This window comes from Pipistrellus kuhlii, unplaced genomic scaffold (assembly GCF_014108245.1).
Source record: "Pipistrellus kuhlii isolate mPipKuh1 unplaced genomic scaffold, mPipKuh1.p scaffold_m20_p_11, whole genome shotgun sequence".
In the NCBI taxonomy this organism is placed as follows: domain Eukaryota; kingdom Metazoa; phylum Chordata; class Mammalia; order Chiroptera; family Vespertilionidae; genus Pipistrellus; species Pipistrellus kuhlii.
Window position 1 is genome coordinate 52,489,023 of NW_023425416.1, and position 21,535 is coordinate 52,510,557.

At 57.6% G+C, this 21,535-nt stretch overlaps 1 protein-coding gene across 2 annotated transcripts; it reads left to right on the forward strand.

Annotated features, from left to right (window-relative positions):
• The first annotated feature begins 5,107 nt into the window (after nucleotides 1-5,107).
• Nucleotides 5,108-20,971, forward strand: CDC25A (cell division cycle 25A). 2 transcript variants are annotated; one of them, XM_036432360.2, is made up of 15 exons: nucleotides 5,108-5,706; nucleotides 6,488-6,561; nucleotides 7,500-7,542; nucleotides 8,286-8,322; nucleotides 9,078-9,179; nucleotides 10,749-10,859; nucleotides 13,425-13,559; nucleotides 13,888-13,962; nucleotides 15,321-15,494; nucleotides 17,043-17,141; nucleotides 17,560-17,622; nucleotides 17,714-17,812; nucleotides 18,281-18,411; nucleotides 19,040-19,151; nucleotides 19,381-20,971. In XM_036432360.2, exons 1-15 carry the CDS (start codon nucleotides 5,537-5,539, stop codon nucleotides 19,519-19,521), a joined length of 1,566 nt encoding a protein of 521 aa, XP_036288253.1. In that variant the 5' UTR covers nucleotides 5,108-5,536; the 3' UTR covers nucleotides 19,522-20,971. The 2 variants fall into 2 exon arrangements, with proteins under 2 accessions (XP_036288253.1, XP_036288254.1); XM_036432361.2 differs by lacking the exon at nucleotides 10,749-10,859 and having other exon boundaries at nucleotides 5,111-5,706.
• Nucleotides 20,972-21,535: the final 564 nt, after the last annotated feature.

Consider the following 21,535-nt stretch of genomic DNA (forward strand, 5'->3'; position numbering starts at 1 on the left):
TTCCGTCCGTCTGTCCATCCTTCCGTCCATCCATCCATCCCTCCGACCATCCTTCCGTCCGTCTGTCTGTCCATCCTTCCGTCTGTCCGTTCATCCATCCATCCATCCCTCCGTTCATCCATCTGTCCGTCCTTCCAACCGTCCGTCCGTTCATCCATCCATCCATCCCTCCATTCATCCTTCCATCCGTCTGTCCGTCCTTCCGTCCGTCCATCCATCTGTCCGTCTTTCCGACTGTCCGTCCGTAGCTGTATCAGGCGTCCTCAAACTTTTTAAAGTGGGGGCCAGATCACGGTCCCTCAGAGAGCTGGAGGGCCGGACTATATGAACTACTAATTCCTACTGTAACACCTCGGCTGCGCTCACTGCCCAAAAAACCTGGCGGCCGGATCAGACTCCTCTGCGGGCGCATGTGGCCCGGGGGCCGTAGTTTGAAGACGCCTGTGTAGATTGTTCTCTGCTTGGGGCTGAAATGAGAGCTCAGAGGCGCTGGGGGCGCTTAGGAACCAGCTGCACCTTCTGCTTCCCAGAGCCCGCCCCTGGCTACATCCTCCCTCTGACCTCTGACCTCTGCCACCCTTTCCACAAGATCTCCATGGGGCTCCTTCGGGGCTCCCTCCTGGGGGTGGGAACCTCGAACCTCGGACTGGACACTCCTCCTCCAGCTCCTTCCCCTGCCCCCCGCCCCCCGCCTCTGCTACACTCAGGCTTGCGTGCTGGTGCCCCCCGACCCTAGGACACTGCACACCCTCAGGGACAGTGTGCCCCCCCCACCCCCCGGGGACCCCGAGTCCCTCTCCGAGCGCCCGCCCCGCCCCACGCAGCAGCAGGCAGAGCTGAGCCTTCAGCGCCTCCCGGGGCACAGCCTCCTGCCGAGATCCTCCTGCCGGTCACGGCTCCAGCCAACGCAGCAGAGACAGGGCTGGGCCCCAGCCTGGGGGAGCAGCAGGTCACCCTAACACTGCCCCCGCCCGCCCCACCACTCCCTTCCTCCGGTGCCCCGTTTGCACAGCCCCCACCTCCCCCCAGGCGCTCCAATCCCAGCAGCACGCCCTCTCCACGCCCGGCACCATCTCCCACCTGGCCCAGCCCGGCAGCACGCCCTCTCCACGCCCGGCGCCATCTCCCACCCGGCCCAGCCCAAGGGGAAGTTCTAAGTCCGGCCAGATCGGAGCCTCCCCGGGGCCCAGGCTCCGCAGTAGCTCCCGGAAGCGGGCCCGCCTCCCAGGCCTCCTGGGGCTCTTTCCTCTCTCCTGAAGCACCCACCTCCTTCAAACAAACAAAGGAGAATGGAGAAAAGAAAGACAGACAAGCGCCCCACCCGGCCGAATTCCTTTTCCCAGCAGCCTGGCCCGCTCTGAAGCTTTAATCCCTTCTGGAAATTGCCCTCCCCCTGTCTGCCCGCCCCCCTAGCATCCCCATCTGTATTCCCCGCCCCTCCTCCGGGTCCCAGCAGCCCTGCAGGTGGCCAGTCATTAAAGAAATGCTCCTGAGGTGGCCTGGGAGCACCTGAGGGTAGGAATTACGGGGCTCTGATCCGCAATGAAGAAGCATTCCTTGAATAAATGGCTGCAAGAACAGGGGTGTTGAGTCCAGAATTAAAGGACCTGCCCACACCCTAGCTGGTTTGGCTCAGTGGATAGAGCCTCACCGGAGGACCGGAAGGTCCTGGGTTTGATTCCAGTCAAGGGCACACACCTGGGTCTCCTGCCCTGGTTGAGGAGGGTGCAGGGGACAGCCAAATATTGTGTCTCTCTCACATCAATGTTTGGTCTCTCCCCCTCCCTTCCACTGGCTCTGAAAATCAATGCACGTGTCCTGAGGAGAGGATTAACAAAAATAGAAGTAAAATAAAGGAGAGGGGAAATTTACAGTCACTCTGTGTGGCCAGACTGTTGTTTCTGGCCCCAGGCCCAGAGGGAGGTGTCCCTTCCAAATCTGCACCACACACAGGAAGTCTGCCATTTATCCGTGCGGAGCCTCTTTGTTCGCAGGGCTGTGTGAGTTACCGGCAGTGGTAACCTTGAATACATAATGAGTTTGTACTTGGCATCATTATCAGTATTAGTCTATTTTATTTCTTTATTAAGGTATCACATATTTGTCCTCAACCCCCCATTCCAACCGCCCTGCCCCCCCACTCATGCCCCCACCCCCCTATTGTCCTTGACCACTGGTTAGGCTCATAAGCATGCACACAAGTCCTTTGGTTGATCTCTCCCTTTTATCCCCTCCCTCCCTCTGAGGTCCAGCAGTCTGACCCATGGCTCCTTCTCTCTGGGTCTGTTCTTGCTCATCAGTCTATGTTGTTCACCGTTTCCCCTGGATGAGTGGGGTCATGTCCTCCTGGAAATATTCTCATAAGAATAAAAATTGAGATAAGCAATCATGGTTATGCTGAAAGGCCTATGTATTAATAGCTGAGTTTCTTTCTGGGCCACCAGTTCTTTTGAGACCCAATAGTATTAATCTATTTTAGTCTATCACATTGGGTGGCTAGCTTGCAAGGTCAGACAGTTAAGTTTACCTTTTTCTATTATTTCAACTAAAAAAAACAAAGTCATTTTACAGTACAACAGACTGTCTTAAAGTGACAGAGTTCATAATGACAGTGTTTACAGTGTCTCTCTGACAATAGCAGAGAGTTTCAGGCAGCAGTTTTTTATACAAGATGGAGGTCACTACGCTTGAAAACCTCGCTTCAAGACTTGCTTCCCATGGCTCTCGGCTGTATCCACAGAAAAATGTCTCTGTTGTCGACTGAAACTTCAGTTTTCCACCTGGCAACCCTCTCAGGACCGAACGCTTCTCTCCAGTAACAAACGAAGGAGAGAATGCCTTTGGTACTGGCAACTTTAAACCACAAAGACCATCAAGAGTGCTAATGTCGCTAAGGACGAGAAAATGCTCACAGAACAGCCACCGAGGGGCATGGATGGGAGAGGCAGAAAAATGGATTGAATAAGCAAAAAGCAGCTGGAGGTGGCACTCAGAGGCAGCGATGTATGCAAAACCCCTTTAAGGGGCGTAGGGAGAGGTCTGATAAATGTAAGAAGTGTTTGTGAATTAAACAGCACATCAGCCGTGTACTGCCTGTAAGGAAGGTTAAATCAGGGCATCATCTAATTCGATGGACATTATTTCCGCTGGGAAAAGAGGTTCTGTTCCGAGCAAACCGCTTCTCGGATTGTGTCTGAGGAAGGAGGCTCCCTGCAGGATGTGTGGATGTCTATCTATCCTTGCTTTGGCTTTTAAGGAGGGGAATCCCTTCTCCAAACAAAAGACACAGGGCGTGGCAGATGGAAAGGCCACGTTTCATTTCAGTGGCCAAGGAGTGGCAGGGAGGAACCAGGAGCCGGCCCGGGCCTTGCTGAGGAGCACAGGGGAGTCCAGCTCTCTCACCCCCCCTCCATGGGACCCAGGCCTCCTCTCTCCTCTGCATCGTTCTTTTCGCTCCCTCGTTCTTAGAAGGACCTCAGGATGCCCCCCAAGGGGTCCCCAGCTCTATTCATTGCTGCTCCCCACTCCACTCTCCACCCTGGAGTCAGGGTCACTCTCTTAAACGGAAACATCAGCTTTTCCACGGTTTCCATGGCCCCTGGGAGAGAAAAGTTCCAGTCCCAGCGTGGGGTCTGCCAGCCCCGGGGCACCTGGGCCCTCCCCTCGCACCTCTCCTCCGACTGGCTTTCTGCCACCCTCTGGGGCCCGCACAGCCTTCCCTCCCCACCCCGAGGACTGAGCCCGCTGCTTCCTCAGAATTCCTGACATACCAGATCAGATTCCCTGTTAAACTCTCAGCACGCACACCTTTTCTCTGCAGTAAGCCTGCGTCTCCATGTCCCGAGGGGCCCCTGACCCAGGCGGGCCCTGGGGTGGTCCTGAGTCTGAATTTGGGACCACCGATCGCTGGGTGGACACAGCCTGGCCTTGAAGGTAGATGATAACACGGGAATGTGTCCGTCAGGGCCTGGGAGCAGAGGTGTCCTGGAAGCTCAGGGGTGTGGGCAGGGCGTGAGGGGGCATTCCAGCATTTTCCAAGGACGTGTTGACCCAGTCGTTGTGGATCTAACCAAGTGGTGGGCTCTGGGGAGAGACCAAAAGAGCAAACCGACCTGCCCCAGAGCAGGATCCGGTAACTCCAACCTCCAGTCCACAGGGCCAGGCCCCGGCCCTCCTGCTGCTCCAGGCCTGGGCGAGCAGACCGGCTGGAACGGGGAGGATGGGGCTAAATTAGGCTTTTCCTTTTGCTTCGGGATTTGGCCCCAACAGTGTAAGAACCACCCTCCGCACTTGCGTCAACCTTTAAGAAGGAAAAAGTAATAACAATAACAATAACAATAATAATAATAATACAGATAACACTTGGAAGAGGGCCTGTGTCAGCCATGATTGCAGTGATGGCGAGGCTAGCACCTCCCGGTGGGGGAAGAAAGGGTGGAGGAGAAGGAAGTGGTTCTCAGAAAACATGGCGCGAAAATGAAGGTGAGCACAGGGTGCCGAGGCCCACGCCCGCGCCTTCCTGCAGGGCCAGCCCAGCCGCAGGGTGCTGAGCGGGGTGGGAGGGCAGCGCCCAGTCCGGGGGTCACTCGGTCCCTCCCTCGTTATCAAACATAAAACCGGGGCGGGGAGGCCCGCGCGGGGGAGCGGCGCCCGCAGTCCTGCCAGACGGGGCTCAGCCTGGCCTTGGGGGCCCCGAAGGCCGCCTCCAGCCTCCCCCCACCCCGCCGCTCAGGGGCCCGGGGCCAAGCATCCGCAGCCCAGGCCGGGCAGGTAGCAACGGGACGGTCGCGCGGGCTGCGAACTACACTCCCCAGCATGCAACGGGCCAAGCGCGGCCACGCCCCCTCCCGGCCGCGCCTCGCAGGGAGCTGCTGGGACTTTTCATTGACCTCGGTAGCGTTCGGATCCGCTCGGGTCTCGCCGAGGCCCCGCCCCCTCCGGTGGGGACGTGACCCCGCCGGGTCCCGCGAGCTGCGCCCTTCGCCCCCTCTCGGTGGTCCAGCCCGCCTGCCTGTCTGGGGCCGGGGGGCGGGGCTGCTCGCTGATTGGTGGGTCCGTTTGGCGCCAACTAGGAAAGGGGGCGGGGCGGGCGGCGCGGGTCTCCCGGAGCAGCTATTAGCGCGAAAGGGCTCGGCGCCGCGCAGTCCACGAGCGAGGCGGCAGCCGGCGCGGCCACTGGGCTCCGCGGGCGAGGGCCGGGGCGACGCGCAGGCAGCTGGGCCCGGGCCGCGGCCTCTCCGTCCGGCCGCCTCCCTCGCCGCCGCCGCGTTTGTTTGGATTTAACCTCCGGGCGCCGCCGCCCGCCGGCCTCGCGGGGCGAGCGGGAAGCACCCGTGCGTGTGGGTGGCGCCTGCCGGGCCGGACGCCCGCCCGCCCGCCCGCCCGCCCGCCGTCCGCGCCTCCTCCGCGGCCGCCGCGGCCCGGACCGCGGGGCCGTGTTTGTGTTTGAGCCGCGGCACCGGCCCCGGCGGGCGCGCGGCCCAGTCAGCGCGGCGGGGCGGGCGGGCCGCGGAGGCAGAGGAGCCGGGGCGCCGCCATGGAACTGGGCCCGGAGCCCCCGCACCGCCGCCGCCTGCTCTTCGCCTGCAGCCCCCCGGCCGCGCCGCCGCCCGTCGTGAAGGCGCTCTTCGGCGGCGAGGCCGCCGGCGGCCTGTCGCCTGTCACCACCCTGACGGCCACCATGGGCCAGCTGCAGGGCCTGGGCAGGTGAGGAGGCGCGGGCCCGGGGAGGGCCGGGCCTGTCCCCCCGGGGGCTCCCCTGGGCACCCCGCGGGCGGGATGCTGGGGCGGGAGGCCGCCGTCGGGCCTGAGCCGGCCCGGCAGGGTGCGGGGCGGCCTGGCCCCCGACCTTCGCTGCCCTTGCCTTTCGGGTTGCCCCCTCCCCCCCGCCCGCTTCTGCCCTGGCCCCAGGAGGCTGTTTGGACCCCCCACCCCACGCCGGGACCCCCTGGGCACAGACAGGCCCCCCGAGGCCCCACTTGCATCCTTGGCCCCACTACCCTGCAGGATCCTCGTTTCCTTCCCAACAAAGGAACGTGGCGCTTTCTCTCCTGAGTGTTTTGTGCTTTTTTGTGTGCAAAACCCTGGGGATCCCTGCTCCCTGCACATTCCCGATGACCACCCGCATGCGTGCCTACAGCCGGGCCTTTTTACCCAACTTCCTGTACGCAGAATCCTCTGGGCTTCTCCGAGGAGAAAGAAAAATTTAAAAAAGCATCCCACCGTGTTTGCTGGAAGCTGTTCTCCCTACAACCTTGGACCTGGCGCTTCCTAAGGAAGCACGTGTCCTGTAGCTTGTTTTCCTGTGTGTGTGGCTGCTCCGAGCTCAGTGCCTGCAGGACACACTCCAGCCCTCACCGAGTCCCCCTGTCCAGCACCGCCCCCTCCCCATCCTTCCTGGGGGGGGGGGTGCTGGGCCCTGAGTTGTGCTGCGTGAGGCAGCGATGCCCTCATGGCCGAGAAACACGGATTCTCTCCTTGGTTTCAGTGTGGGCGAGCAGCCACAGGAGGCCAAGAACGGCAGTCTTCAGAGGATGGGCTCCTCAGAGTCAACAGATTCAGGTACTCTGTCCTCACCGCTGGTTCATCCTGGGTGCCAGCCACTTGTCCACATTCAGTGGTTGCTTCCCCTGCCCCGGGATCCGACCCAGCAGCCACTGAATGCCTAGAGAAGTGGAGCAACACACCCATCTCTCGCTCTCTAACATAGATAAATAATAAATCCGCACCCACGGTTACCTGCAGAGGCAGGCTGCTGATCTGGGCCGTGCAGGGCAGTGGTTCCACCTGCCCCCTCTGGTGGGCGGGTACCTCTCTTGGTGGTGACTTGCTGAAGGCAATAAATGCCTGACTGTCCTATGACACAGTCATATTTCCAGAACCCCCGAGTTAAGCATGGGGATCTGACAAGATAAGGTATTTGAAATAAAAACTATGCCAGACATTGGTGCTGGAATGTTCTCTCTGGGGGCTGGAACTCACAGAAAGTTACTGGGTAACTTTCTCAATAACCACAAAGAGATGAGAGGGTTCGGGCTAATTCACACCCTCCTCAAATGCCATCTTCCTTGATGGGATTTGCAAATAGGCCAGGGGACTGGCAGATATACCATGAAAATGTGATGTTTCTGACAGTCATACTAGTTGGCATAAAGTCCAGGCCATCTTTGTGGAGTGGTCTAAAGAAACAGGACTAGGGAGTCTTATTTTTCAGACAGATATATTTTATTGGCTTCTTTTTTACAGAGAGGAAGGAAGAGAGATAGTTAGAAACATCAATGAGAGAGAAGCATCGATCAGCTGCCTCCTGCACACCTCCTGGGGATGTGCCCGAAACCAAGGTACATGCCCTTGGCCGGTATCGAACCTGGGACCTTTCAGTTCGCAGGCTGACGCTCTATCCACTGAGCCAAACCTGTTAGAGCTAGGGAGTCTTATTTTAAAGACAAAATGGTGTTTTGTGTACTTGTGCCTAAAAGATGCATTCTTTTTTCCCACAGGCTTCTGTCTGGATTCTCCTGGGCCTTTGGACAGTAAAGAAAAGTATGTATTCGCTGCTTTTAGATGTTAGTGCTTAGAAAAAAATTCCCTTAATTTTTTTTATGAAATTGGTCATACTCTGGATTTAGCTGTCCCTAGTAAGACTCCTCCTAGGTCCTATCAACAGTCTGATATCTTACCATTATTATTATTACTACTATTGTTTTTTAAATGCTCACCCAATGCCCTGGTGGGGATAGCTCAGTTGGTTAGAGCATTTTCCCAATACACCAAGGTCGCTGGGTTCAATCCCGGGTCATGGCGAAGCAACCAATGAATGCATAAGTAAGTGGAACAACAAACCAATCTCTTTCTAAAATAAGTAAATAAATAATCAATAAGTCATTACCCAAGGAAATGTCCTTAGAGAGGAAAGGAGGGGAAGAGAGAGAAAGAACCATGGATGTGAAAGCGAAACATCCCTTGGTTGCTTCCTGTATGTGGCCAATCCAGGAAATCTATTGCCTTGACCGGGAATTCGACCCTTGACCTTTTTGGTGTGTGGGCAATGCTCCAACCAACTGAGCCACCCTGCCAGGGCAACAGTCTGATTTTTTATTTGTTAATATTTTTTATTGATTTCAGAGAGAAACATCAGTGATGAGAGAACCCCACATTGGGGATCGAGCCCAAAACCTGGGCATGTGCCTTTGACCAGAATCGGACCCAGGACCCTTCGGTCCACAGTCCTGATATGCCAGACTCTTTGCTTTATTCTCATGATTTACCTTCTGGTTTCATTGCAGCCTTGAAAAGTCCATGAGGAGAATAAACTCCCTGCCTGTAAGTCAGTCCTCTAATATGTTTCCAACTAATCTGTGTCTCCCCCCCCAAGCTGCCAGGAATGCTCCTAATCCCTGACATGGATTTAGACAATGGAGTCTTCTTTTCCTTAGTTTCAAAAGCATTCAGACATTCCTAGAAGCTACCATATTTTTCGGACCATAAGACACACTTTTTTCCCCCCAGAAGTGGGGGGAAAAAGTCCCTGCGTCTTATGGTCCAAATATAGCCTACACATATATTTTTAAAAAAAAAAAGTTTTTTTACTTGCCCGGCTCTGTGTGGTCTCTGTGTGCTTGCCCGGCTCTAAAATGGTTCTAAATGCTGCTGTTTACTTTACAGGGTTGATTACATGTGTTTATGATGTTGGGTTTTAATGCACATAAAATATTTTAGGACACTATTTGTTTCAGAATCTTTTTTTCTTCATTTCCCTTCTCTAAAAACTGGTGCGTCTTATGGTCCGGAGCGTTTTATGGTCCGAAAAATACGGTACTTCAAATCTGCCTCTTTTTCCTCCACCTCTAATTATTAGCTTTAGGAACCAGGAGGGGTTCTTTTGTGTAAGCGATGTTATCAGGAAGGGGTGATTCCTCAACCCCAAGTCCCTGCTGAGGGCTGTAGGCCTGTGGGGAGTGCGTGTGAGGCCACCTTCCTGCAGTGAGGGCGGGTGCCCGGCATCTCTTGTCTTTGGGGAACTGAGTTGCCATTGCCTTTTCGTCTATGGTCCCAACCTCCCTTCTTCCCTTTGGCAGCCGAAGCTCCTGGGATGTAGCCCAGCTCTGAAGAGGAGCCATTCGGAGTCTCTGGACCGCGGTGTCTTCCAGCTGATGGACCCGGAGGAGAATAAGGAAAACGTGAGTGCTGCTCCGTGGACTAACCTGTGTTTATGACTAACCCGAAGCAGAGCCCCAGGGCAGGGGCGTGGGGCCGGCCAGCCGGGCGCTTCCAGGGAGAAGGCGCTTGGGGGGGGGTGTGTGTGCATCCTGCTGGGAGCTCTGCCCTCGGCCAGTGTTTCTTCCGCTAGGTTTTTGTCTGAGCAGGAGCAGCGGGGTCCTGTAGGGCTGTTGTGGGAACTCGGGGAGAGGACACAAGCCGTTCACCTGGTTCAGGAAAGCAGGCCTTGCCCTGCCGGGAGCTCTCAGGGGTCCTTACATCCATGCAGGAGTGCGGCCAAGTCCCAGGGAGTGTCAGTCACTGAAGCGGCAGCTGAGAGGCTGAGCTGTGCTTGCCGTGGGAAGTCAGGCTTCTTGTGTATCTCCCATCTCCTCTCCCCTCTTTCCCTGCTAAACTGCCGGTCCATCCTCCTCACAACCTGACAGGCTCTGGGAGACCTCTGCTTCCACAAGCTCCCTGATGCCTGGGCAGCTGTGAGGGACCCGGAGAGGATGAGTTCCTGCCTTCAGTGCCCCAGGCTGCGGCCTCGGCAGTGGCTTCTACCTGGGCCAGGCCTGGTGTCCCGGTCCCCCTCTCCCTCCCAGCCTTGGCTTCTCCTGGGGTGGCCTGCTTGGAGCCTCCTTCTAGAAGGAAACAGCATAGGGTAGAGGTGTCCTGGCCGTCGGTGAAGCCAGATTCCAGGCACATCACCGCCTGTGAGGTCTCTGGTGGACGGGGATGGACGATCGGGTTGTGGGTGATGGTTGATGGCTGATGAGCTGGTGCCCAGACAGCACTTGGTCCAGTCCTGGCACCGGAGCCTCTGGTGTTAGCTGTCTCTGCCCTGAGCACGGGCACAGCTGTTCGGTGGGCACCTTAGGAACGAACGGGGTTCTGAGTGCTTTAGAGGAGCAGTAAAAGGAACCACACTGTGTGCTCACCACTTCTGGCCTTTCCCTCAGCCGTTTGTGAGGTTTGCCGTTTGGTTCCCCCCGTGGCTTTTAGTGCGGAATACAATGATTTCACTTTTTATTTTTAAATGCCTTTTTATTGATTTTAGAGGGAGAAACATGGTTCAGCTGCCCTCTGCATGCCCCCTACTGGGAGCAAGCCAACCCAGGCCTGTGCCCCAACTGGGAATCGAGCCCTCTGTCCGGCTTGGTGCGGGGTGCAGTGATGTTACGCGGGGAAGTGTGTCTGGGAGGAAGAAGGTGGGAAGGTGAAGCTCTCAGATGTGCGTGAAAAGCTTGGCTCCCGCCTACAGGGTGTGACTTGGCTTAGATTTAAAACTGTGGACTCGCCTGTAAGACAGTGTTTGTGGACTCGGCAGTGAGTGCTTGTAGGGAACTCAGCCTGGTGAGGAGACGCCTGTGTCAGAGGTCGGTTGTCGCAGCCTTTGGAATGACCAGGCGCAGGGACCGGTGTTGGCGTCGGGTCGGAGGCGGTACGGACGGGACCAGGCCCACTCCCGTCCGTCTCCCCTGAGGTGTCGAGGAGGCCTAGCTGGTGCCCTAGGCCGTGGGAGATGTCTCCACTGTACTGTCTTGCAGGAAGCCTTTGAGTTTAAGAAGCCAGTCAGACCCGCATCTCGAGGCTGCCTGCGCCATGAGGAGGGGAGCGGCCTCTTCCCCCGGAGGCAGAGTTCGGCCCCAGCCCGGATGGTACGTGCTCTGGCTCCTCGGCTCCTCGGCGTTTCTCCCTGAAGAGAACTCCAGCGCGGGGGCTGGAGCGGAGGCCCGCAGTGGCGCTGGTGTCTTCACGGACCCTGTCTTTGGAGCGAGTCGGTCCCATTTGTTGGTGGTTTTGCTGTGTCTGGAGAGGAGAGGGCGGAAGCTGAGTGAGAGACGGTCTGTTTGAAATATTGGACTTGAGCACAGGATGTTGGACCCGGTCGGTTCTGGGACGATCACGTGCAGGCCTCCTGGTCATTCTCCGCGGGTTCCACGTCTCACGTGAAACCTGCTCTTCCCCAGAGCGTCCTGGTGCTGAGGCGCTGACTGTTTGCAGGAGGATCTGAGCTCCTCAGAGGCACCGAGGAAGAGCTGTGGGTCTCAGGGAACCACCCCTGGGCTGCTGGGTGGTGAGGCCACTGGCCCAGGGCACCCATTTGCCGGACAGACTGTCCTCACTTGGAGCTTTTCTCCGGTGATCTGAGCGCAGTGACTAGAGGGGCCCAGCAGGGACAGGATCACGTTTGGTTCCTGGTTTTGCTGGGAGCGTGCTTCTGAAATGCAGCTCTCCCGACCAGCTTGTGGTCTAGGACTGTCAGCCAGTTGCTATGTCTAGCATTAGCACAAAGCATTTTTAAAACGTTTTTATTGATTTGAGAGAGAGACATTGATTGGCTGCCTCCTTCACGGCCCTGACTGGGGATCGAGCCCTCAACCCGGACCTGTGCCCTGACTGGGAATCTCTCAACTGTCCCCCGGGCCAGGGCAGCACAGAGCACTGTTAGGTTCTGTTTGTTCTGTCATATACGAGAAGGTTTGTTGGAAATTACAGAGGTGGTAGGAGGGAGCCAGCTGGGCTGCGGAGGCCCAGAAAACAAGTTACAGAGCAGAAGGCCCGGAGCTTCGTGCGTATGTGCACGCCTGCTCGAGGCCAGCATTTCCTGTCATCACCTGGCTGCCCTTATTGCAGCCACTGTGAACAGGACAGGCCGTGCTGATCCCATGGGGTGGGTTTCGCCCGTGTCAGAGGGCGTTTGTCCTGTCCTTTCCGTCTGCCAGCACGGTGTCTCGTGTGGTGTGAGATGGTGGAGGAAGGTGATCTGTCCAGAGGTTTGTGTGTCATTTTCTGTAGCTTCTGCACCTGGGGAGTCAGGAACCGAGGTCACAAACTGGTGTTCTGCCCGGTGTGAGCATCGGAGGGTGTTGTCCCTGGTTGCTGCCACCCTGCGTTCTGGGGGTGCCCAGCGCACCTGTGACCAGAGAGCGCAGATCTTGTTCCTGTGGAGAAGCAAAGGGAGGGCCAGGACGGCAGCTGCCGCAGAGGATGCTGGGAGCGGTCTGCCCGGGCCACTGAGGATCACATACTCAGGCCCCAAAGGGGTGGGGGTCTTGGCGCTGCTTGCAGGGCTGACGTGGGGACCACCTGCTCCTGTGGAGGGAAGTATGGCTGAGTGCCTTCCTGGCTTCGGAAAGCACGGAGAAGTAGAGTGTCCGCGACGCTTGCCGAGTGGCTAAACTTTCCTGGGTCTGGCACATGGGTTGCCTGTGAGATGCCGTGTTCACTCTGAGAGGTCTCTCCTGGGAGGGCGAGGTGGGAACAGGTGAGCCTGTGACCTTTAACCTGCACGAGCATTGCTCTCCTGGTCTGTGAAGTGAGAGGGAGGCTCGCCCAGAGCGCTGGGGATGTGCCGGTGCCGGTGCCGGTGCCGGTGGAGGTGAGGCTTCCCGTGGAACCGGCCTTGTGAGCACTCGCTGGGCCACTGCCTCCCGGCCCATGGCCCTCTGCCCCCGCCCTCCCGGTGCTGTGCCCACTGGTACGGCCGCTGGTAGGCCCTGTCTTCCAAAGGCCATCGGGTCCTGCTGTCGGGGGATTGCTTCGGGGAGGGGTCTTTGTGAAGGCTGCTTGGCCTCACACCCCTTAGTGCTGGATGTGGACATGGAACCATTATTCTTTCTTTTCTTTTCTTTTTTTTTTTTTAAATATATTTTATTGATTTTTCACAGAGAGGAAAAGAGAGGGATAGGGAGTTAGAAACGTCGATGAGAGAGAATAATCGACCAGCTGCCTCTTGCACACCCTCTACAGAGGATGTGCCCGCAACCAAGGTACATGCCCTTGACCGGAATCGATCCCGGGACCTTCCAGTCTGCAGGCCGACGCTCCATCCACTGAGCCAAACCGGTGCTGGCAGAACCATTATTCTTTCAAATGTTTTTATTGATTTCAGAGAAGAAGGGAGAGAGAGAAAGGAACATCAATGATGAGAGAGAATCATTGGTCAGCTGCCTCCTGCACACCCCCTACTAGGGATCGAAACTGCCACCCAGGCCTGTGCCCAAACAGAAATTGAACCTGGGACCCTTCAGTCCACAGGCCAATGCTCTATCCACTGAGCCAAACCAGCCAGGGTGATGTCAGATTTATAACCTGGGGTTCATATTCCTGTGATGAGTAGTGCTAACATTTTACTTAAATATACTGTTTCTCATAACGAATGACCCGTCTGAGGAGGTCAGAGCTGACCACTCATTAACAGGCTGGCTTCTGTCTTGTAGCTTTCCTCCAGCGAAAGAGAGAGCAGCGAGCCAGGGGCCTTTGCTCCCCTCTTTCTGCCCCCGTCGCCCGTGGCTGCCGCTCTGTCTGATGAGGATGATGGCTTCATGGACCTTCTGGACGGAGAGAGTCTGAAGGTACAGACGGTGCTTTCTGTCCGTTCCTACCTGCCCCGAGAGCCCGGTGAGCAGTGGTGGGGAAGAAAAGGTCCAGGATGCCCAGGGCTGGAACTAGCTGGTGTCTGTCTATCCGGTGAGGACTTGCTTTGTGTCCTTCCCGTCTGCCTCCACGATCTCACACCGCACCTCCTCCTGGGTGGACTGGAGGCTGTGTGCAGATGACTGAACTGAAATGTGAGCCTCTCTACATGTGGGAGTGGGGGGAAGAACACTAGATGGCAGTTAGGCAGAGTCACGCCAGCATTTAAACCAGTGCTCCTCTCTGCGCCTTTGTCACATTCTTTAGAATGACGAGGAGACCTCCTCCTGCATGGCAAGCCTCTGGACGGCCCCCCTGGTCATGAGAAGACCTGCAAATGTGGTGAGTGGGTCTGGGGGAGGGGCATTGGGCCTCTGACAGGATGCACTGAGCAAACAGGAAGTGAACCCTCTGCTCACATCACCACAGGAATCAAAAATGGCTTCGTTTGAGACTCAGTTTTGGGGTCTCTGGGCCTTGACTGGTCACTGGCTTTCTCGTGTTAATGCGCTCTGCCTTTTATTTCCCTTCAAGTGTTTTGGCCTCATTAATGTGTGAGACAGTGTCAGTAATGTGTGTGCTTATAGTTCTTGTTTTTATAATTTCTTGTGCATCCTGACCATTCTTGGTCAGCTAACACCCTTTCTGTACAACCCTGACCTCTGTGAATTCCTGGTTAAGATCGCTGGCTGACATCTGAAAATCAGTTGTTCTTAGAGACATATAGTGGTATTGGCTTGGATTTTAATGGAAAGCTTTCTGAGTGAGTCCCGTGTCAGCAGCAAGAATAGAAAGACTCCAGCAGACACCTGCACCCACTCGCCCGGCATGAGCCGCAGCTGCAGCTGCTTCTCCTCGGAGAGCCTGGCCCAGCCTCGCTCTCCTTCATCAGGGCAGAGAGGCCTGCCGGGCTGCACGTGCTTTCCTGTCCACGGAACGTGGAAAGATGGTAGCACGTGTGGGGCACACAGGAGAACATGGGCGATGGCGGGCTGACGGGTGAAGAGTTCAGAGGGCTTCATGGGAAGAGGAGCTGAGGCTTGGACAGTCAGGGTGCCTCCCGGGTTGTGAGGGAGGCTGGTGGTCACCAGGAAGGAGTGCTGGAGGGGGACCAAGATCGGCTGAGGTCCTCTCAGCGACTGACCGGTGGCCCTCGGCACCAGCGGTGGGTGCAGGTGGAGTGGGTGTGGCCTGCGGAGCAGCACCCACGGCAGAGGCCCTGTTAGCCTCACAGCAGCTTTCCCCGGAGCACCGAGGAGCCGGCCCTCGGGCACTCAGGGTCGATGCTGCCTTCTGTCCCCAGGTCTCTTGGACCTTTTATTTTTAATTCTCATCCAAGGAGGGAAGATATGTTTCCATTGACTTACAGAGTGAGAAGGAGGGAGGCGGGAGAAATACTGATGTGAGAGACACGGCGATTGGCTGCCTCCCACATGCAGGGATCGAGCCTGAGACGCTCTGGTGTGCAGGCTGCTGCTCTAACCACTGAGCAGCAGCCAGAGCTCCTGGACTGGGTGTCCAGGCTTTTCAACATTTGCACAAAAAGTCTGCCCAGCATCTGGAACACGGTTTCTCTCTCTTTGTAAAAGATTGTTTGCTTGTAGGTACCCCCGGAGTTGGTTAGGACAGTGGGGAGCCTGAGGTGCTGAGAGCAGGGCCTGTGGGCCTGGGGATAACGGGTTTTATGTCTTTTCCCAAAGGGCAACCGCTGCAAGCCGCTGGACTGCACCCCTGCGGGCAGCCCCGCCCTGCGCTCCGCGCTGAAAAGGCCCGACTCCTCGCGAGAGCTGTCCCCGCCAGGAAACACGAAGCGGAGGAGGAGCGCGCTCAGGGCCAGTCCCGGGGCGGCCGCCAGCCCCGACAAGGCCCGGGAGGTGGGTGTTGCAGGGAGAGCGGCCTGTGTTTTCGGTTCTAAAATTCCCGCTTGCCTCCTCATTCACTCAAGAGTTTGGTAACCGTTTGGATGATGGCTGCTTTCAAATCTTTCTCACGCTCCCAGCATCTGCCTGGGTGTTGGCTTCTGTTGGTGTCTTTTCCTATTCAGGTTGAGGTTTTCCTGGCTCTTGCTCTGACCGTGATTTTTCAGTTGCATCTGCGTGTTTTGGGTGTTTAGCAGGTCTGACTGCGGGGAAGGCGGGACTGAAGTTCAGGTGGAAGTCACTGCCCCACTCGGCCTCTGGCATGTATGGGGCGGAGGAGTGGACTTCCGCTCCCTGCTGGCCTCACGCTGCCCCGGGGAGTAAGATGGGGCCACTTCCTCACAGCGAGGCAGGTACAGCTCCAAGCTGTTGTGGATCCTCACCGAGGATACTTCTCCACTGGTTTTTAAGAGAGTGGAGGGGAGAGGGAGAGACACATGGATGGGTTGCCTCCTTCAGGCACCCTTGACCGGAATCAAACCAGGACCCTTCAGTCTGCGGGCTGACATTCTGTCCCGAGTCAAACTGACTGGGGCTCGTCCTTTTGACCGCCTGCCCACCTGTGGACCAGTGACCGTCTCAGGGCCCTGGCTCTGGGCAGTGAGGCCTCTGCGCCTCTGCCTCCCTCACTGTTTCCTCCACGAGTTAAAGCCTGGGGAGGGCTTGCACCCCGCTGGGAGCACTCCGTCTCAGCTGTTTATATACGATGGCCTATGGACTTCCTGGTTTGTTTTTTTTTTTTTTTTTTAAATTTATTTATTTATTTATTTTACATATTTTAATGATTTTTTTTTTGCCCCCCTCCCTCCCTCCCCCATATCCCCTCCCTCCCCATAGTTTTATGTCCATTAGATCAACCGAAGGACTTGTATACATGCATATAAGTACAACCAATGGACTTCCTGGTTTTGAAGCTATTTTTCCTCCTGAGATGTCGTGTTTGGCTTACTTCCGGTTGCTTTTGTGTATACAGTTCCTGCACTGCGCTGTCCACGTCAGTCAGCTTTGGTGTTGGCATTAGGCAGTGACCTGGGAAAGGGCCTTGTGTTCTGTGGTGTGGGAAGGTTTGAGCAAACGGCCGCCCTGAAAGACAGACCGCAGGCAGGGAAGCATCTAGGCCTGATGCCTTGTAGTTGACAATCATTCTAGGTGCTGACACTAGGAAAGTTTGTTTTTTCTAATTAAAAGCGGAATTCCAGGTTAAAGGGCAAGAACGTTTGTGAAACTTTGTGTTGTGTACATGTCAGCAAACCGCCTCTGTTTTTTGAATCTGGATCTAAGGAAGTTGGTTGAGAGGCCTCTTATCTAGACCCAACCTTCCTATTATTCCTGCTCGGGGGAGGGGCCAGGAAAACAGTTTCAGGGAAATTCAGTTAGATTCAGTCCAACAGGAAAAATGTTCATTTGCTGAGTGTGAACAGTTTAGTCTGTGACGTGTTCCAGGGGAGTGTTCTGGAAGCCCTGCCTCGGACCCTGGCTCACCCCCCCTCCGATGTGTTACAGCTTCTCCATCTGCCTCCCGCCCTGGTGTCGCCCCCAAAGGGGACCATTGAGAACATTTTGGATAACGACCCGAGGGACCTCATCGGAGACTTCTCCAAGGTAACGCAGCCGCTGGCTGTGACGCAGGGCGGATGGGTTTACCCCCCCCCCCCCCCCCCGGCGGCTCCTGGGTGTCCCCACGGGACACAGCTTGAAGTTTTTAAGGCCTGTGGGACGGCAGGCCTCACTGGTGCTGCTCAGTCTAAGCAGGAAGCCCTTCTCCCACCCCAGGCAGACTTACTGTAAAGGCAGGAATGCAGAGATCTGCAGCTTCACCGATCTGTGTCAGGGTTTCAGAAGGTCCAGGGGTAAAACCAAGTTCTCACCTGGACATGTGCCCTGACCAGGAACGGAGCCGTGGCCTCTTGGTTCCTAAGTCGATGCCCAGCCCCTCTCCGTGCTGGCCGGGCTGGCAGTGTTTCACAGCTGCCCTCCCGCAGGAGCACGGCGTCTGCGTGCTGAGTGTCTCTCTCTCTAGGGCTATCTCTTTCACACCGTCGCCGGGAAGCACCAGGACCTCAAGTACATCTCTCCGGAAATTGTAAGCCCTGCTTCCGAACGGCCTCGTGAGCTGTGTGATGCTCATTATTTCCAGCAGCCAATGCTGATTCTCCTGGCCTTTCTCTCCTCAGATGGCGTCTGTTTTGAATGGCAAGTTTGCCAACCTCATTAAAGAGTTCGTGATCATTGACTGCCGGTACCCGTACGAATACGAGGGCGGCCACATCAAGGTAAGGGTTCCTGAGGCCAGTGAGCCTGCTGTTATGGGCGGCACCTGTGGCTGACGGGGGACGGACCCCTGGCTGCCTGGGAGCTCACAGGCTGGTCCTGGTCTGCATGGCTGCCACTCCTGCACCGCATGTCCAGGCGGTGCCCACCGCTCCGAGCCAGGCCGCAGACCCGGGCCTGGCCCAGGGCTCCGTTAGGCTGCCTGGCGGGAAGGGGTGTTGGGACACACTTTCCCGGAAGGAGGTAGCTGCTTGTGTGTTTCAGTCTTGTAACCAATAAAGTAATGTTGAAATGGGTGTGGGTGCTTTAAAAACGTCGTGTTTGTCACTGCCCGTGGCTTTTGAAAGTCCCGAATTCACAGGTAGCAGTCAGGAAGTGCTCGCGGTCACAGCGTACTGAGGCGCCCGGGTAAGAGCCTGTGTGGCATCGTCCCGCCAGCGGGAGGCGGTGCTGAGCCTGTGTCTCCGCAGGGCGCCGTGAACCTGCACATGGAGGACGAGGTGGAGGACTTCCTGCTCAAGAAGCCCATCTGCCCCACGGACGGCAAGCGCGTCATCGTGGTGTTCCACTGCGAGTTCTCCTCCGAGCGGGGCCCCCGCATGTGAGTGCGGGCGCCGGGGGGGTGCTGAGCGGGCACCGGGCACCGGGCGGGGTTGTGAGAGCACAGATCCCTGCCCCGCGGTAGGTGTTCCCCGGAGTGCTTCCCCGCTGAGCAGCCCCTCGGTGCCGAAGCCGCTTCCTGGCTGAGCGAGTGGGCGGGCCTGGCCTCTGCCGGCACCCACTCCCAGTGAGCCCTGCCACTGCGGTGTGGCTCACTGCCCAGCTTTCTTCCCACGGAGGTCAGCCCGCCGTCCGTCCTTCCTCCCGGGGCCTGTCCCAGTGACACCTGAGGTGCAGGGGCGGCTCTTTGCCGCCCGCCAGGAAAGCATGGCGTCCTCGCTCTGGAAGCAGTCTCCAGACCGTGCGTGCGAAGGGGCGGGTGTGTTCGCTCGTTATTGCCCCGTTGGGACGGGCGAAGTGCCCGCACACCCCTCGTCAGCACACACTCTGCCGGGCTCTGGTGTCCGAGGCCCTTTGTTACCAAAGCATCTCTTTTGGGAAGTAGGTGGGAGTGGGTACAGGAGCGGCTCTTCTGAGGTGTGCATTGCTATCGGCCTCCCTCGCTAACGGAGCAGTGCTGGGCCCTGCCGCTCTGCTGGGAGCGCTGACCTGCGCCTTCTCCCTTGCAGGTGCCGCTACGTGAGAGAGCGGGATCGGCTCAGCAACGAGTACCCCAAGCTCCACTACCCGGAGCTGTACATCCTGAAGGGCGGGTACAAGGAGTTCTTCCTCAGGTGCCAGGTGAGTGGGCTCGGAGCATGGCGGCCCCTTGCCAGGCGGACGGAGGGATCTGCCTGTGGTCACGCTGCTCTATGGTGTCTGGGGATTTGCCCGGCCAAGAGGGGCCTTAAACCCACTGGCCAGCTGCACTGCTGCCTAGTCTCCGGGCCCCCAGAAGGAGGGAGGGAGGGAGGGAAGGAGCAGGGTGAGGGGAGACAGGTGCACCTGACCTTGTTGCCCTGTCCCCTAGTCTCACTGCGAGCCCCCCAGCTACCGGCCCATGCACCACGAGGACTTCAAAGAAGACCTGAAGAAGTTCCGCACCAAGAGCCGCACCTGGGCCGGGGAGAAGAGCAAGAGGGAGATGTACAGCCGCCTCAAGAAGCTCTGACGGCGCCTCGGACAGCCGCGGCCGCGCCTGCTCCGTCCCCTCCCCTTTTCGCTGCGGAGAAACGAGCACAGGAGCCACGAGGGCAGTTTGAAGAAGCTGAGCTTCCTCCTGCACCTCCCTCCATGCCACACACCGAGGATGGAGCCAGAGCACCCCGGCTGCGCCTTCTCCGTCCCTGCACCAGGCGTCCCCGCCCGGCTCTCCTCTCGGTCCCACAGCCGGAGGGGCACCGGGCACTGGACCCCTCGTGAGGGGAGGGGAGGGAGTGAAGACACGGAAGCGCTGCTGGCACACTCCAAAGACAGCTGGAAGGGATAACCCACGTCTTAATTTATTCAACCTCATCAATCACTTTATTGCTACTTTTAACTCCTGGAGACTTATTTAACTGCTTCTTTGAGTCACAATACTGCCATTTTATCATCCCAAGACTACCTCTGCTTTTAATTAAGAAAGAAAAGGAGGGGAAGAAGAGGCGGCCTGAGTGCGGGGCAGAACTCGCTCTGTCACCAGGAGGCGCTGCGTTCCCGGCTGCTGCTACTTCAAGCCAAAGACAGATGCGGGGGGAGCGGCACTGGACTCGGCCTTGGCGATGGGAAGCTCAACCTCCGGGCCACATGGCTACATGGGTGCCCTGCCCTCCCCCGTTCCCGGGGCGCCTGGTCTGGGCCGATGAGCAAAGCACTTCAGGCAGCCTCCGCGGCACCCTGGTTCGAGGGGAGCACGGTAGCGAGAGGATCCCAAAGGGGCGGGGGCTCTGGGCGGGGAGTGTGTACTGAGTGTCTTCCTCCCACACTCCGGTAGCTTTGGATTCTCTAGAAAGGCATTTTGTGCGCCCAGGAGCATCCAATCAGTGTTAGCGGCCCCGGGTGGCCGCGGGCTGGGAGCCTGCATTGGGGGGGGGGTGCTGGCGTGCGATGACAGATGGTTCTCAGGCGGTACGGTGGGTTGGAAGGTGAAACTCCGGGTTTATCATGTTTTCCCTGAGGGCAGGGAGTGGTGGCCACGTCGCCAGTTGCCTCCTCGTCCGGCCCCAGGAATGGGGGTCTCCAAGGAGCACCCCTCCTTGGAGCTGAGCCGACCAGAGGATTCTGGACGCCGGTTCAGCTCCTGCTGGTCCCCCCTCAGACGCCAGCCCCGACCATCTCTGCTCCCTCGGGGTGCAGCCAGGTTTCTTGTGCACGAGTCAGCCCCCCTTCCTCGCTGCCTATTGGGGTGGGAGGGAACCAGTGATGCTGGTGTGTTCGTGGGTTTGAGTTGCATTTGACTATAAAACAATCTTGTTAGAAAAGTGATGTGGGAGCAGGAGGGGACCCCCACTCGGTCTCTGTCTGTTCGTGGGGATTCTGTTGGTTGAATGCTGGGAGGAGGTGGTGGCCTCCAGGTTTGCGGTGCAGTGAGCACTGCCAACCAGCCATCACAGCTCTGAAATAAAACCAGTCTTGAACCCATGCTCGGCTTCGTGGGTTTTTACTGAATCGATTCAAAGGGGATGGTTTGCCCTTAAGGTTTGGGAACTCCACGGGATAAGACCAGTGCTGGGCAGCCACAGGGCTCTCTGGTTAGGCCCCGCCTCCAAAAACCCAGCCTGACGAACAGGGACGGCCGCCCGCAGGCGCGCCCCGAGACAGTTCCTGTGGAGGAGGCAGCAGCCAGAGGGCCCTGAAGAAGTGGGTCTTGACCTTTCTTTTGTTGACTAGAGGCCTGAGGCCTGAGAATTCAGGCCCTGGAGGGGGTCTCTCAGTGGTCGGAAGGCCACACCCCATCTCACCTCTGCTGCTGCTGCTGCCACTGCCAGCAGCACAAGCCTCGAGACAGCCACACACGGGCACCCCGGCAGTGCTGAGGGGATTGGGCTGCCATCTTTGAGGGTGGGCAGTTGAATAGCATGCTCCTTATTGGCTGTGCCACCATCTTGAGGGTGGGGCAGGCAATTAGCATATTCCCTCCTTATTTGTTGTGGATGCAACAGCACGAGGGTCAATTGGCATATTCTCCCTATTAGATAGACGAG